Source organism: Buteo buteo, chromosome 16 (assembly GCF_964188355.1).
Source record: "Buteo buteo chromosome 16, bButBut1.hap1.1, whole genome shotgun sequence".
Lineage (NCBI taxonomy): Eukaryota > Metazoa > Chordata > Aves > Accipitriformes > Accipitridae > Buteo > Buteo buteo.
Window position 1 is genome coordinate 23,574,616 of NC_134186.1, and position 14,179 is coordinate 23,588,794.

The 14,179-nt window shown below is 37.8% G+C and overlaps 1 protein-coding gene across 1 annotated transcript; it reads right to left on the bottom strand.

Annotated features, from left to right (window-relative positions):
• Positions 1–829: 829 nt before the first annotated feature.
• FSHB (follicle stimulating hormone subunit beta) lies at positions 830–1,845 on the bottom strand. Its single transcript, XM_075047093.1, has 2 exons — positions 1,687–1,845; positions 830–1,066 (listed from the first exon to the last, which is right to left on the bottom strand). The coding sequence occupies exons 1-2, from the start codon at positions 1,843–1,845 to the stop codon at positions 830–832; spliced, it is 396 nt and encodes a 131-aa protein (XP_074903194.1).
• Positions 1,846–14,179: the final 12,334 nt, after the last annotated feature.

Genomic DNA, 14,179 nt, shown 5'->3' on the forward strand with positions numbered 1-14,179 from the left:
TTATTACGTTCTGTTGCATAACGAGAGGAAATCCAGTGTTTCTGATATGTGGCAAAATTCTTAGAATTGTTTAACTGACTTGGGAAGTGTTTACTCAGGTGACAGTGGACAGCTGATGATTCTTTTTTCAAGTTAGCCACCTATGAACTAGAGTTCATGTTATTTGTGTTATTGTGGCACTGGGCCTGAGCTAACAAGCCTTACTGAGAAAGCACAAGAGTTCAGGTGACTTTCAACATTTGAACATAGATTTTGGCTCTTAAATAAATATGCTGTTATTATTTACAGAGCATAATGACTATATGAAATATTTTGTCAAAAAAAAGTCAGGATCTCAGCTGAGAGAGATTTATAGTCCAACTAATAGAAAGTGAGGACACAGATGTTGGCTATAAGAAAACCAGCGAAGCAAGGCTTTTTAAAATAAGCGCTTTCTGAGGAGAGAGGGAAAGCAGGGGGTAATAAAGACTTGGAACTTGGGAACTTTTTGAAAGTATAGGATAGCATAGAATAAGCTAAGTGAACTAGACAGTGGAAATACAGGAATATAAAGAATGAAGGTGTGATAGAGAAGAAGGGGAGGCAAGGGCAGAAGGAATCGGAAGCAGTGTTCTATAGACGTATGAAAATGATTTTAAGGAAACTGATGGGATAAGTAGGGAAGGCCTGGAGAGAAGTTTAGGCAGTAGCTGTCAATTTGGCCTTAAAAATCTTTGTTTCAGTCTTGGCAGTTTCTAAATAGCCTTGCCTATTATCTTCTGCTTATGCCCGATCAGTACCTTTATTTAGAAGTGAACATTTAAAGCCAAACTGCCATCTCAAGTACGCTTCATTGGTTACTTCCATTCTGACTGAAGGAACAGTAGGATGGCCCGAGTCCCCTCACAGTGCAGTCAGTGCTGTCAGTGTCACAGGTCTCACAGTGGCACTCTGTAGCTACTGGGTACGAATAAAAAGATTCGGGATGATCACCACAGCCAGGGATCTTCACTGTTTCATATACGACCTCCTTGAAGGTACATGTTTGCTGAACGGATGATACTGGTGGATATTTATATACTGGATCCTGAAAATTACAAGAAGGAAATACCTATTTTGAAATTTGTTACGGGCTAGAATTCCAAATTTTTATAAAATAAAGCACCTAATGTGAAAATGAATTAAACTGGTGGGAAAATCCCACTGAGATCAAAAGGATTTGGATCAGACTCTTCTAATTTCATGTAGATCCTTAGATTTCTTATTTCAGGAGGACCGATATGGCAAATTTGTGTCACACCATCACCAAACAGTCTTGCAGGTTAATTACTTGATTCTTCAAATTATTTGGAAAAGTAGAGGAGTCTACATAGTAATGGCTGCTTTATTGTATTGATTTGCAACCGCAAATTGAACACAAGGCAGAGATCCAGACTGTAATACTTTCAACTCTAATTATTCAATATAAACATAATGTGTGCAGCCAGTTAAAGATCTGAATTTTACTAGCATCTTTTCACCCTTCCCTTTGTGGCTCAGATTCACTGTGTATCTACTTTCCTGTCAAATAGCACAGCAGTAACTCAACCTGTTCTTTCACAAGGCTCATCCTGCCTATATGTTCATTATGAACTGGAGAAATGGGTTATTCCTACATCACTTGGAATATTTAATTCTGGTGCCTGAAATTAAACTTAAGATTCTCACCCTTGTGAAGCAGTATCCTGAGCACCACGTGGCATTCACTGTAATACAGAATTCACATTCTTCTCTTTCTACTGCTATAGTAATATTGGTGAGCTGACAGCTATTGCAACAAATTGCTTTCCAGCAAAATAACAGCATGTAAAAATTAACTGTCTTCATCCTGTTTATAAAACAAAAAAATATATCTATACTGGAGAAACATGTATAGGTATTTTCAACAGAAAATACTTATAGAAACAGTGAGAAATTGAGTCTTCACATTATCCTCAAGTGGTTCTATAATAGCAAGCTTTTAGAAACATCAGTGAGAACATAGGATAAAGCCATTAAATAGATCTATCCTTATGTTTATTGTTAGAGGAGTTTGATTTTCCTAAGCAACTGAAATGGCATGTTGGCAATCTTTGTAGAATACTTAATAGCAGAGTACCATACCACTTTCAATGAAATATTTTTATCTAAGTTTCTGTACAGAGAATGTGTCTTTAAGGAGAAAGAAAAAGAAGCAAGGGAGAGAAAGAGCAAAGGATAATCTATTTTTCAGAAGTAATTAATTACATACAGTGTTTGCAATTTGAAAAAAGATTTCTAGATCAGGATCTGATAAAAACTTACCTGTATTCTACTTGCCTTCCTGATAATAGCTGTAGTGAAAAGAAAGCCCTATGCTTACCTTTTATACTAAATTGTGTGTAACTTATACCTTGAGGATTTGCAGTGTATTAATGCAGCAGGCATTAGTTTGGTACTTGATGAAAGCGGATTAATGTTCAGCCAGACGGTGAGATCAAGCCTTCTTAAGAGGAAAAAAGAAAAGCAAAACACACTCAGGAAGTGATGGTGAAGGTTACTGTCACAATGTCTTTTTAGAAGTTTCACTGAATTTGATTCAGTGGCATTTAGAAATAGCTGAGCCATTCCACAATTTGAAAGAAGTTGAGAAGCCTATTTTTGGAAAAGAAATGTTCAGGTGTTTTAACTGTGTTTTATGTCAGCCCTCAAACTAATAGGCTTGGGGTGCAAGCTGGTCCTCTGGTAATTCATAGCAGAGACATTGCTAGAGTATTTCTTGGCTAGTGAATATGTTCCTGAGTTTTTCATGGTATCAATCTTAATTGCTTTTCTCTGAATTAGGTCTTACCCAGTAAGCTGCATGTGTACTTGTTTATTGATCTGTGGTCCAAGAAAGCTAGTAGTGTGAGTTTTGTTAAACCATGAGTAACTCCACTTTTCTTTACCATTTAAAATACCACTGTGGTTTTTCAAATTCCTATCCCAGTATATGCAGTTCTGGTTCCTGTCTGTCGCATGGTCACATTTTTTTAAACTTATGTAATGAATGTCTGTATTGTGGAAAGGGACTATAAAGATGTCATAATGAGGCTCCAGATCTGTGTTTTTATGTCAGGGATCTCAGATATTTTTAGCAGGCAACCATGCAAACTCAACTTGAATGCCTAGTTTGTCATGATAATAAAAGATTCTATGAATAGTGTTCCCCTGCTTACTGCCCTTTTCCTGCATTCACAAGTTACTGATGTGTGCCTCTTCAACAGAATAAAGACAGAGAAATAACTTTGTTGAGCTTCATATATCACTTCTGGGGAAAATGACTCACAGTAGCACTGTATTTACTATGATCTGCCTAGAACAGCCAGTCTTGCTTTGTTATGACTGTTCTATTATGGTCAGTCTGACTTTTACAGAAATCCATCCACAAAAGAAAACTAGTCAAGGACATACAGTTAAAAACATTTTATCATGAAAAGAAAGTCTCACTGGCTTATTAGTTGTCCTGCAAATGGGTTACTTTTCAAAATGGCTTTTACAAATGAGCCCTTCAAGTGTCTCATACCTTCCTGTCGTCCTGCAGACTGGCCATCTGTTCATTTCCATCCAGTCTGCAATACCTTAATTTGTTAATGAATTTTCTATCACACCAAAGTTAGAAAGTGATCTGCAAATTTTCCCTGGACATATCCTGTAATAATTACTTTGAGTGAGAGCACAGCTCAATTAAATGTATAAAGAAGTCAAGAAAGCAGCCATCTTCCTCTTTACTAATATAAACTCTGTGATCATTTAATAATGTTCTTTTGTGTCATTTAGTGTCAACACAGTCCGTCTTCTCAGAGAAGATTCTCACTTTCTGTAAATCACTAATTCCAGAGATGCCAGACAAAAGCTGATTACAATTTGTTATATCCCTACTGAGGATCTGGCCTTTTCTAGGTACTAATTTATGCAAATTAAATAAAACTAAATAAACTTCATTTGCAAAAGACAATACAGAAAATATCTAATCTCTCAGTTGCAAAGATCTGTTTCATGGTTTGAGGAAGTCATACACATTCACTAAAACCATAGTTTCACAAGCAGAGAAGGCAAGTTTAGCCCCTGCCATGCTTTTTCTTCCCTCCCCTAGTTCCTTCATCTGGCCCACTCAGCCTCCTTACTTGTGGCAATGCAAATAAGGGAAATCATTCTGATTAAAAGGAAAAAAAACAACCCAGCCATCTTTTACAGCATTGTTGTTAATCTTTATCAATTTGTTCCACAATGAAATGAACAGCTGTAGCAGTGTAAGTGATAGGATTGATTGGGAAGTGGGAATGAGGGGGAAGCTTAACAGGAAATGCTTTACGTAGTGTTCTTACTGAAGAGTTCATGAAGGCACACTGTAAACACAACACAAACTTTGTAACAGGAAGATTTTGTCCTGCACTGACCTTGAGGGCATTTGTTTTGGTAATCATCATTTCTAGGTTGGTTCTCCAGCTATCAGCTCTGCTAATTTCATTGTGTGAATATATGAATATACATTTTTAGTGTAATAGGAAATTACAAATTGAAATCGACTAACCACCAGTCTATCATCTGAGGAGTGGTAATTTGGTGAGTTGTTAACTTGGTTGACTTTGATTTTGTTCCCACATCTTTTGTTAGAAAGATACACAAGACTAATTACTTCTCATGACGGGCAAGATGCTGTTTAATTACATGTTTTTCTAAGATTATTAGTTCATATATCTGGGAAATGTTTATATTCTAACTATATCATATTCCTTCAGGTTTATATTCCCATTAGATTAGAAGGTTATGGTAGTTGTGAAGGGAATAACAAATGTTATTTATTCAGGAAGCTGTAATTTTCACATATATGTGAACATTATACATAGATTCTGTGTTACTGAATTTTGTCTCTATTTGAGAAATAAAAATGCTTTCTAGTTTAAATGGTTTATATTTCAATTTAGGGAATAATGCCAGAGGGAAGAACACTTCCTTTTCACATGCTACAGCAACTTTTAACTAGTGGTTTTATCTATCTAGTTCTTAAGCAGTATTGTCCATCCTAGATTTAGCAGTTGTCATTATGCTTTTGGACTGAATGCTAGGTGTTGCCCATGTTGTCAAAGAGGAATTATTGAAGTCATACTCCTGGAATTCTGTGGTGGTTTGTGTATACAGCCTAGAAAATTAAAAGATGTTGTGGCATGTCTGTACAGAAAGATTCACAGACCTGCATGTGCTCTGCTCACACTTGGAGCTAGCTAAGCCATTCACAAATCTGGAATGTCTTTGCAAATGGCCTGTTTGGATTGGAGCAAAGCAATCTCATGGTCTTTCTCCACCTTTCTAGGGTTAGCTTACTAGTGGGTCCATTGTGCAGAATCCAAGCTCTCCAAGCTCTGTGAGAGAGCTCAAGTTGCTGCAGAATGCTGTAATTGCATTATGATTGGGAATCAAAGAGTTGGGTTGGAACAGCTAGTGCTTTTCAATTTAGTCTTAATCAAGTTCAAGGAGAACATTTCTACTTGGCCGCACTGGTACTGTGAAGGCAGAGTTTATGTTCTTATTCTCAGCCTTGATATTCTGAGTTCAAGATCTGAGCCATTCGAAACCACACCGAGCTGAAATTAGTCTAAAACTTGTCAGCCCTGGTACATTAAGATCTTGATCACAACATGATTTGGGTCATATTTATCTAATACTTATTGATGGGAATGCTAACTTTACCCTGATGTGTTCAATGGAGATTGCTGTATTCCTGTTGAAGTGAGTGCGGAAATATGGCAAATGCTGTAATGGAAGATCTTGTCTTCAACATGGGCAGGGTGTTGGTTCATCGGAGTAGAGGTAGTCCTGTAGATGAAGACTCTCCAACTTTTGTGCAAGTCATAGTGGGCATCAGATTCACATGGCTGTGTTAATGCCTTAGTGGCATCTCAGGGAAATAAAAGGCTTTTCAGTATGTCTATTTTTTTGTATTCTATGGCTATTTCTCTTGGACTGTTTACTGTTGTAACCCAGCAAGCCATTGTTACCACTGCTGCCACAAGAGAGCACTTGCTTCGCTATTACTAATCACTTCAACTAGAAATGCTGTGAGACATTCTGCTGCTGTTTCCCTTCTAAGCAGTAAATGCTCTTTTTCTTCTGTTTGTGATTTGGGTGTTTGGGTTTTTTTGTGGTCGTGGGTTTTTTTGTTCGTTGGGGTTTTTTGTTGTTGTTTGGTTTTTTTTTTGCAAAAGCATCTAATACAGAACTGAAAGCTTTGTGTTTCTTGTATGTCCTAAACGAATGAATTTTCTTTCTTCAAGAGGCATAGTGGTAAGACTAGCAATTCTGTAACTGCAAGTTGTAAATCTGCCTTGCTTAAAAGAAGGTAGATCAGATCTTTCAGAGAACTTCAGCATCTATCAAAGTGCTATTGGAAAACTTTGTTATATGTGTGCAACTTGTCCACCATGAGTCATAAATCTGACTCTGTCCTGATAGAAGATGTATTGAACCTTCTAGTGGAAAAAATACAATGTCTGATATAAAAGACAGGTATTACCTGTAAATTTTCCAGCTGCAGACTAGCTTTAGCTTCTAATATATTCTTTTAAAAGTGTCAAGGGATGGGATTTTAGGTTTGTTAGAGTCATGGTTGTGGTTACATGTTTTAGATCTTGTTAAATAGATATGTTACTGGGGATAGTAGTTTCTGCATCTGAAAGCTGTTTTTCATTGAAAATATGTCTCAAGGCATGTTTAAGGTGCTTCAATCTATGGCTTGATTAAATTCCTATGAGTTAGAACAGGATGAAGAGTTGTTTTTTTTAAGTTTGGAGTTGTGCACTTCAATGCCATCATACTGACTGTAGTATGTGCTTGTGTCAAGTTTCTTCTGCACACAGCCTGTCTTAACTGAGTACCCTTCCTCTCCCCTTTTTCGTTTGTCCAAATGTTTTTCTGCACAGGTCCAAATTTAACCTGAGGTATTTAACGCCAAAGACCTTATTGCTGCTACCCAGTGATTGACTAAATTGATGCCCTTGAAGTACACAGATTGCAAATTGCTTCTGAATCTGTGCTTCAGGACTTCCGGTGTGGGGTTGGCATTTCACAGCGCAGCAGCACAGGCCTATGTTAAGTAAATTGACTGGAAAAACAAAAGTTTTTCCCTTTTGTTGTTTTTATTGCTTACTACTGGTGGGAGATGACTTTTGTCATTGCATTACCCCTCTATATGCCTTTGGAGTTTACTGTGATTCTTATTACAGTAATTGGAGAGATACTCATTGACTTTGGTGGTAACTGCATTGGGTAGTTGGTCGCTATGGTTCAATACAATTTTTACTGATATTGTTTTAGTTACCCAGCACTGATGATGCAGAATTGTGAAGTAGCTTAGGCCTGCCGAGCACATAGCTGGGTAGTTGAAACTAATCAGTGTCAGCTAAAGAGTTAATCACTAATGAAGAATTCACATATTCACTTGTATGCAAGCAGAATACTTTACCCTCAGGAGAATAAGGAAAACACTAGAATGCATTGACTATGTATTTAGTAGCATAGAATTCTAGAAAGCTTTTGAGATACTAGTTTCCATTACTTGGAGTAAAGATTATACATCCTGTATTTCCAAATACCTACACAAGCTGTTAGTCTTTCTAAGTCTTCTGAGAATCCTGCTTGCAGGCAACAGCAGGAGAAACTAATCCTTCTGAAAAGAGTTTAATAAACAGAAAAGAGTTCAAGGAACAATACAGATGCCTATGTTATTGTCATTCAGTTATTTTTCCTGTAGTTTTTGTCTTGCATGATATAAATTCATTCGTGGCTGATTTTTATACCACATTTCTGACTATATAAACCAGCTGCATTTTCTTATCCTTTTTAGTGATGGCATTCTTACAGCCTTCAGCTGTTTGTTCCTGCAAACCCACAGTATGATCTTGGCTTCTTATATAACATCATTTGAGAACTCCAGTGGTATCTGTTAGTTGTAAGTAAGTTAAGATTCTGCTCAGGACTAAATGAAGTTTAAAAATTCTATCTTTGTTAGGAATATTTTTTCTTTTTTTTCTTTATCGTTCTTTCATTTTACCATCTCACTCTGTTTCTGAGTATTTTATTTTTCTAATGAAAAATAAATCTTTTTTTTTCTAGGAATAGCTTCTCTGTGTGTGAATAAGTAGCAGTTTTGATCCTGTGACTGTCCTGGAGCACTACTGTTTTATTTTAAGCTTTCTGGGTGCAACTAGTGTTTTTCAACAAGAACAAGAAAGCATCTTAATGGACTTAACAAAATGGATTAGTCATATTAGAAAAGAGTTGACAAAGCAAGGGAGAGACCTGATGGACAATATATGTAAAGTCATATATTCCACTAATACATAACCAGCTAGGGTTTACTTTTTGTTATGTGAGCAGGTTTTGGGTCTGTATGGGATTGCTTTTACGCTGTTGATAGTGAAAGTGCAGAAATATTGCTATAAGGATACCAGTTGAAGACACTAGAAATGGGGACATGAGGCTGCATCTGATATGATTCATTATGGTTTGTTTTTGCTGGTCTTGCACAGAGTAGAGACATGCCCAGATCTGTTTCACTCTAATTCAAGTGGTGCCTGTGTGTGCCTGTAAAGAAGAAACCATGCTCAATGTTGTTATCTTCCTCACTGAGCAGTAGTAGAAAGCCCTCTGGTTTTACTTGTGACTCATGGGTTGTTAAGTAGAAGAGTTCAATGTGAATGGAAGCAAAACTCTCTGAGAGAGGAAGACCAGTTTGTTTTTTAAATTTTATTTCACTCTTAAAAAAGAAAACCCCAAATTTTGAAATTCTCCATAGAAGGAAAGCCTTTTCATTGTTGAGTTGATTCAGGTTACTGTCTTTCTGTCTCAAGTTACTGTCTGTTGAAGCCAGAGCATACATGTGGACTGCCTAGGCAGCTGCAAATACTGGAAGCACTGGGTTCCCCAGCCTTGGAAATGTAGTATCTTCAGCAACCTAGCTTCATAGGCTTCTGAGCAGTCAAGTGAGAAAGCTGGCAGGAAACCTAGGTTTCAATGAACTTCATTGAAATCATCTTTGTAGAGTAAGTTTTCAACAAATTTGAAATTCGTCATTTGCTATTTACCTACAGAAATGGTGAATTTTTGGAAAAATGTTTCAGATATTTTTGGACTTCTGTTTTGGAGAACAGTGATCTTAGGTTGCTGAAGACACTTATCTGCACATTACTCTCTTGAACCATACTAATGAGGAGCTGACTGAATTTTGAAATCCAAACCAAAATGAAAACCAAATAAATGTATCTGAGTATTCATTTGAAAAGCCAAATCCAATTTGACTGCATTTGAGTGCTTTGGTACTGCATATGCTTCCTAAAAGTAAGTGCTTGAGAGAAAGCTGAGATATTTTGTTTCATTGACACAACTTGCTGAGTGGCAAATCTGGCAATTTCTGAGCTAGGAGGCCTTCTGGTTTTCTTTCTTGTCAGTGCTTAAAACAAATGTACACAGATTCTATCAATAACAACATTTAATTTTTTTAAACTTTTACGTAAGTAATACTTCAAGGCCCAAATATTAAAGAAGGACTTGAGTCCAAAGGACAAAGGCTGTCATTAGTAGTTTGTGTAAGGAATGATTGCATTTTTTTTCTAGGTAGATTGTTTCACTTATCTGTGATGTTCATATTTTTTTAAACCTAGAAATAAAAAAGGCAATGTTTCAGACACTTTAAAAATTCATCAGTATTTCTGTTATGTTCTGTAACCATGCTAAGAAGCTGGGCACGCATTTGTCTATGATGGATTTTAGGAAGGACTTCTGAAAAAATGTGCATTTCTTCTAAAACAGTAAGTTTGGCAGGACTGTCCCGTATGCTTACATAGACAACAGCACCTGCTATTTGTTTTCAAACTACAGCTATGATATGCAACATAAGGCTTATTTGAATCTTACTGACAGTGTGCAATGATAACACAATAAAGTTGATGCAGAACGATTCAGCACACTTGGATAATGGATGAAAAGCCCATCTTATTTGGGTAGCTAAATAAAGTCATAGGCTAAGATGCCTGACCCATATTCTTTTTGCAAATGCAGTAATTTTTAGGTCAGATTGCTTAAGACAGATAGGTTGAAAAGGATGCATACAGCCATAGCCACCTTCAGCTGTGGTTTTAACATTTTATCTGACCAGCTTTGTCTACAATATTCACTGCTTTTAGGGATTCTAAACATTTTTTAAAAAGGATTTTTTCTCAACAGTCCTATGGAATCTTTATTCTAGGGCATGGAGCCATTATTGCACAGAATATAGGGTGTTGAAGTTGCTCAGTGAGCTGTAGGAGTTTGATTGTGATCAGATTGCAAATTTGCAAAGAAATTTCATGAAATTACTGCAGGAATCAGTATCGCAGAGCTTTAATGAGGAAACAGATCTGAAGCTTAAAGGAAGAGCTTTACAGGTATCACCCAGTATATAGCTCAATACAAAAACCAAATCTTTGTTAGGTTGTATTAGCAGAATGATGAAATAAAAAAACCAAGCATTGTATTTGGCTAAATTCCTGATGAAGGTGTATTTTTCCAGGCAATTATAATAATTAAAACCAGAGGCTTTATTCTTAAATAAAGTAGGTACGAATTTGGCAGGTTCAGGCTTGAGCTGAAGTCTTAACTTTTGGTTACTTTGTATCGCATTATACACTGTTCAACCAAATCTGTGGTTGGCAGGATCTGTGTTTTACTGTTCTCATTGACAGATGCAGCTCTTTCCTTTCCCTCCCACTCTGCCTTTTGTGTTCGTATGATACTCTCCCCTCATTAACCATGTTGTAAGAATGCCACTGTTGTTACACAGAATGAGTCCCAGGCAAAGCAAGCTGTGGCAGGGAAGCAGACCTCTAGGGAGGGGAAGAGAACCATTGCCTTGTTGCTCCTTTTGCTTGCGACAGAGCTTGAAGTGTGTGTGTGTGACAGAGTGAGAGTTTAGGGTTATTCCTCTGGTGGAAGAAACATTGTCTATCTCATCCCTCCGGACATTTTCCTGGCATTAGCCAGACCAAGATGCCAAGATTTCTCTGTTTTTCTGGTAGCGGCTCTTGGACTCCAGCATCCCAGTTCTAAGTACCAACAATTCAGTTTTGCTAATGTTTCTAGAGGATCTGACCTGGCACTGTCTTGTGGTCATTTTACTACAGAAAAAATTCCCAAATTGATAAGAGATATTGAAAAAGAAATATCTGAGCACCTTCATGTCACTGAATTAAAAAAACCCTATAATATGATAGCAGTCAGAAAATCAGTTTCATTTAATTCAGAGTATTGGGAACCTTTTGCCTGCTGAGGGCTGAACACATTTTGGGGACCAATGCACAGGCACCATATTTATTCAGACAAATACAGGTTTAGAAAGCTTATTTGAAGGTGTGTTATTTTAGGTATTGTGTTGATGCCTTCTGGATTTGATGTTGTTTCCTTGGTGATCGTTGGAGGTTGAGTAAAGAAGTGCACAAAGCAGTTTGTGCCATGCCATAATATCATCCTTTTATACCCTCTCCAATTCACAGGGAAAATCTAGAAATATTGTTCCTGTTAGGAAGGTGAAACACCGTTATAGTCTAGGGGATGTGAATTATAGTCACCAGAAGCGCTCCATTATTTGAGGGCATAAAAAAATAGCTGAGAGGGTCTAATAGACAGTGGGAGCCTTCCATGTCATGGGACTGAGCACACGTACTGCACCAGGCTGTGCTGTGGTGGGATGTATTGGGTGCTTAGCCTATCGGGTAGATACTCCTGTATCTGACATGATGTCAGAAGATAGAAAGCTTTCTTATGGCAGAAAAGTAAAGGTACTTGATGGCTGGAACCTCCAGCCAGAGTCTTAGCCAGACTGACATCAGAAAATGCTGCTCATTGTTCCCTTTAGGATCCTGAGTCCCTCTTGTCTTGCCAAGGATGTTAGAAACTCATTTTTTCTCTCTCTCATTAGGGGCTTGGGACCCTCCTCTCCTACCTCCGTGGCAGGTGTCAGGCAGTGAAGGCCCACTTGGTAGGCAGCTCTTGTGTGGAAATGGGGGAGTGTGGGATGCCAGGCAGGGCACTGGGGAAAGCAGACGAGTTGAATGGTGGTGTGCGAGGGAGGAACAGGGCAGGTGTCATGCAGGGCAGGTTGAATGAGCCAGCCTGTGAAATGGGAGTTTCTAAATGTGATTAAAATTACCTTGAAATCGGATACCTGTGGTCACTGATCACCTTTTAAAATACTGATTTATGTTGTGTCTGTTTCAGCACAGTATTAAACAGCTGTTCAAAATGGATCAGTCTAAACACTGGCTGCTCAGCTTTACAGGAACAGAAAAGTCACTGAGCAGAAATCCATTTATAATCTCTGTAGTACTGTCTGAAAAAGAAACAGTCCTATCCGATTGCTTTATTAATTATATAAATGAGCAAGATCATAGTTGCTGATAATTAAAGAGGTTTTGTGGCTGCTTGTGGTGCCATCTCGTGGTTCTTGCGTAAAAGTTCACACGTTGCTGAAAGTTACTTCACAGCTAAAGCAGATTCTACAGCATTGCGTCAAGCAAAACTAAATGCTAGGGTTTAGAACTGAAACAGTATTTTAAGCCTCCTGGCTGTTGGCCAGATTCCTCCCGTGCTCAGGCCTTTCTAGATCTAGTAAAGTCTTTGGGTGAAAAGAAGTTTCAGAACTCGCACTGTAAGAGTGGTGATAACACAGCTGTCTTTAAATGCAGTGACATTCTATTTGAATAACTTTTATATAATGACACTTCTGAAAGAAGCTGTCGATATACACATCTATCTGATAAAATTTCTGGGTGTCTGTAAATACTACAAATCCCACAGTTGCTGGCCACATATGTTTTAGTAGCTCCAGAGATTTTTGCTTCACATCTCAGTTTCCATAGGTAGTGGACATAAAATCTTCACAAGAGAGCTGAGTAGGTGGGGCACTGAAAGAGAAAATGACTTCTGCTATATAATATGCTCTTTCCTAAGTAGCCTGGAAAGACTATGATGTGATAGTGCCATAGATGCAGTCTTGGAAGAAGAGATGAGAACTGGTGTGTTCATTGCAGCCCATGGAATCCTGATGGGTAATTTAATAGGCTGTGGTTTTGGTAGACTTGTAAAATGCTTAAGGTAGATCTCTCAGTGGCTGGAACACTAGGATCTGTGCTGAGGTCTGAGGATACACGAAAGGTGAGGAGGCGGACCTCAGGCCTTAGTTATCAATCTGTTAGGTTTGAACATTTTAGAAAAAAACAGAATGCTCAGTAGGTACTTTTGGAATCAGCTGAGAAAAGTTCCATCGCATGTCCACAACTATTCTCCCATTATGGACAACCTTTTTATGGCTTCAGATGAGGTCACAGGGAGTGTGCTACCATACTTTTATGAGTAGAGCAAAGTTGCTAATAAAATCAACTGTTTAGTTACCTTCTGCAGACTGTAAGAGAGGAAGCTTTTTAATGAATTTGTTGGCTGGCTAAGGGAAGCAACCATGATTCATTAGCCAGTACTGGCTAATGCAAAAGTGAGATCAGAGAAGTGGTTGTTGCCACAGTGAGAGGACTAGTCATTACCTTCAGTACTGTTTAAAGGATTCTAAGCAGTATTTAAGCCACTGTATTTGAGTGGCTTAAAATGCAGATATTTTAGGGCTGTGGAGCTCTTCTGCATATTCTCATACATATTTTTACCTTCATAGACTTGATAATGTATTTAAGGGTTACCCCACAGAGCATCACATGTACTAGAGACAACCCAGTGTTCATGAGACCTATAAGCTCTGCAAAAAATGCCAGCATTTTGTATTCTTAATTTCTGTTCCTGACTACCAATGTCATCACCTGCTCCTGGATACTGGAGATTATTATAAGACTTGAATGACCTATTTAGCTGTTCTGAATTTTGAACAATGAATTTTTTCCTCCCTTATCTGTTGAATTTCTTCCCTCCCACCCCCTTTTAGCATAAAACAGAAATTGTGAAAAATTACTATATAGTTTTGTATGACACTGATCCCTGTATAATCTGGGAACCCTTTATAAGGAAATTGAAGACAAATTTATCATGGGTACTATAAGACTGGGGAAAGGAGGAGTCCTTGCTTTTAAGCCTTATAAATAGTAATGCCTACCGGATATTTTCAAGTCCCAATCCACTATCCCATGGGGAT

Coding starts and splice junctions, on each gene's coding strand:
- FSHB (XM_075047093.1), bottom strand. CDS start 1,845: ATGAAGACAGTTAATTTTTACATGCTGTTATTTTGCTGGAAAGCAATT. Junction 1,067..1,686: donor CAGGATACTGCTTCACAAGG/GTGAGAATCTTA, acceptor TGTAATTTTCAG/GATCCAGTATATAAATATCC.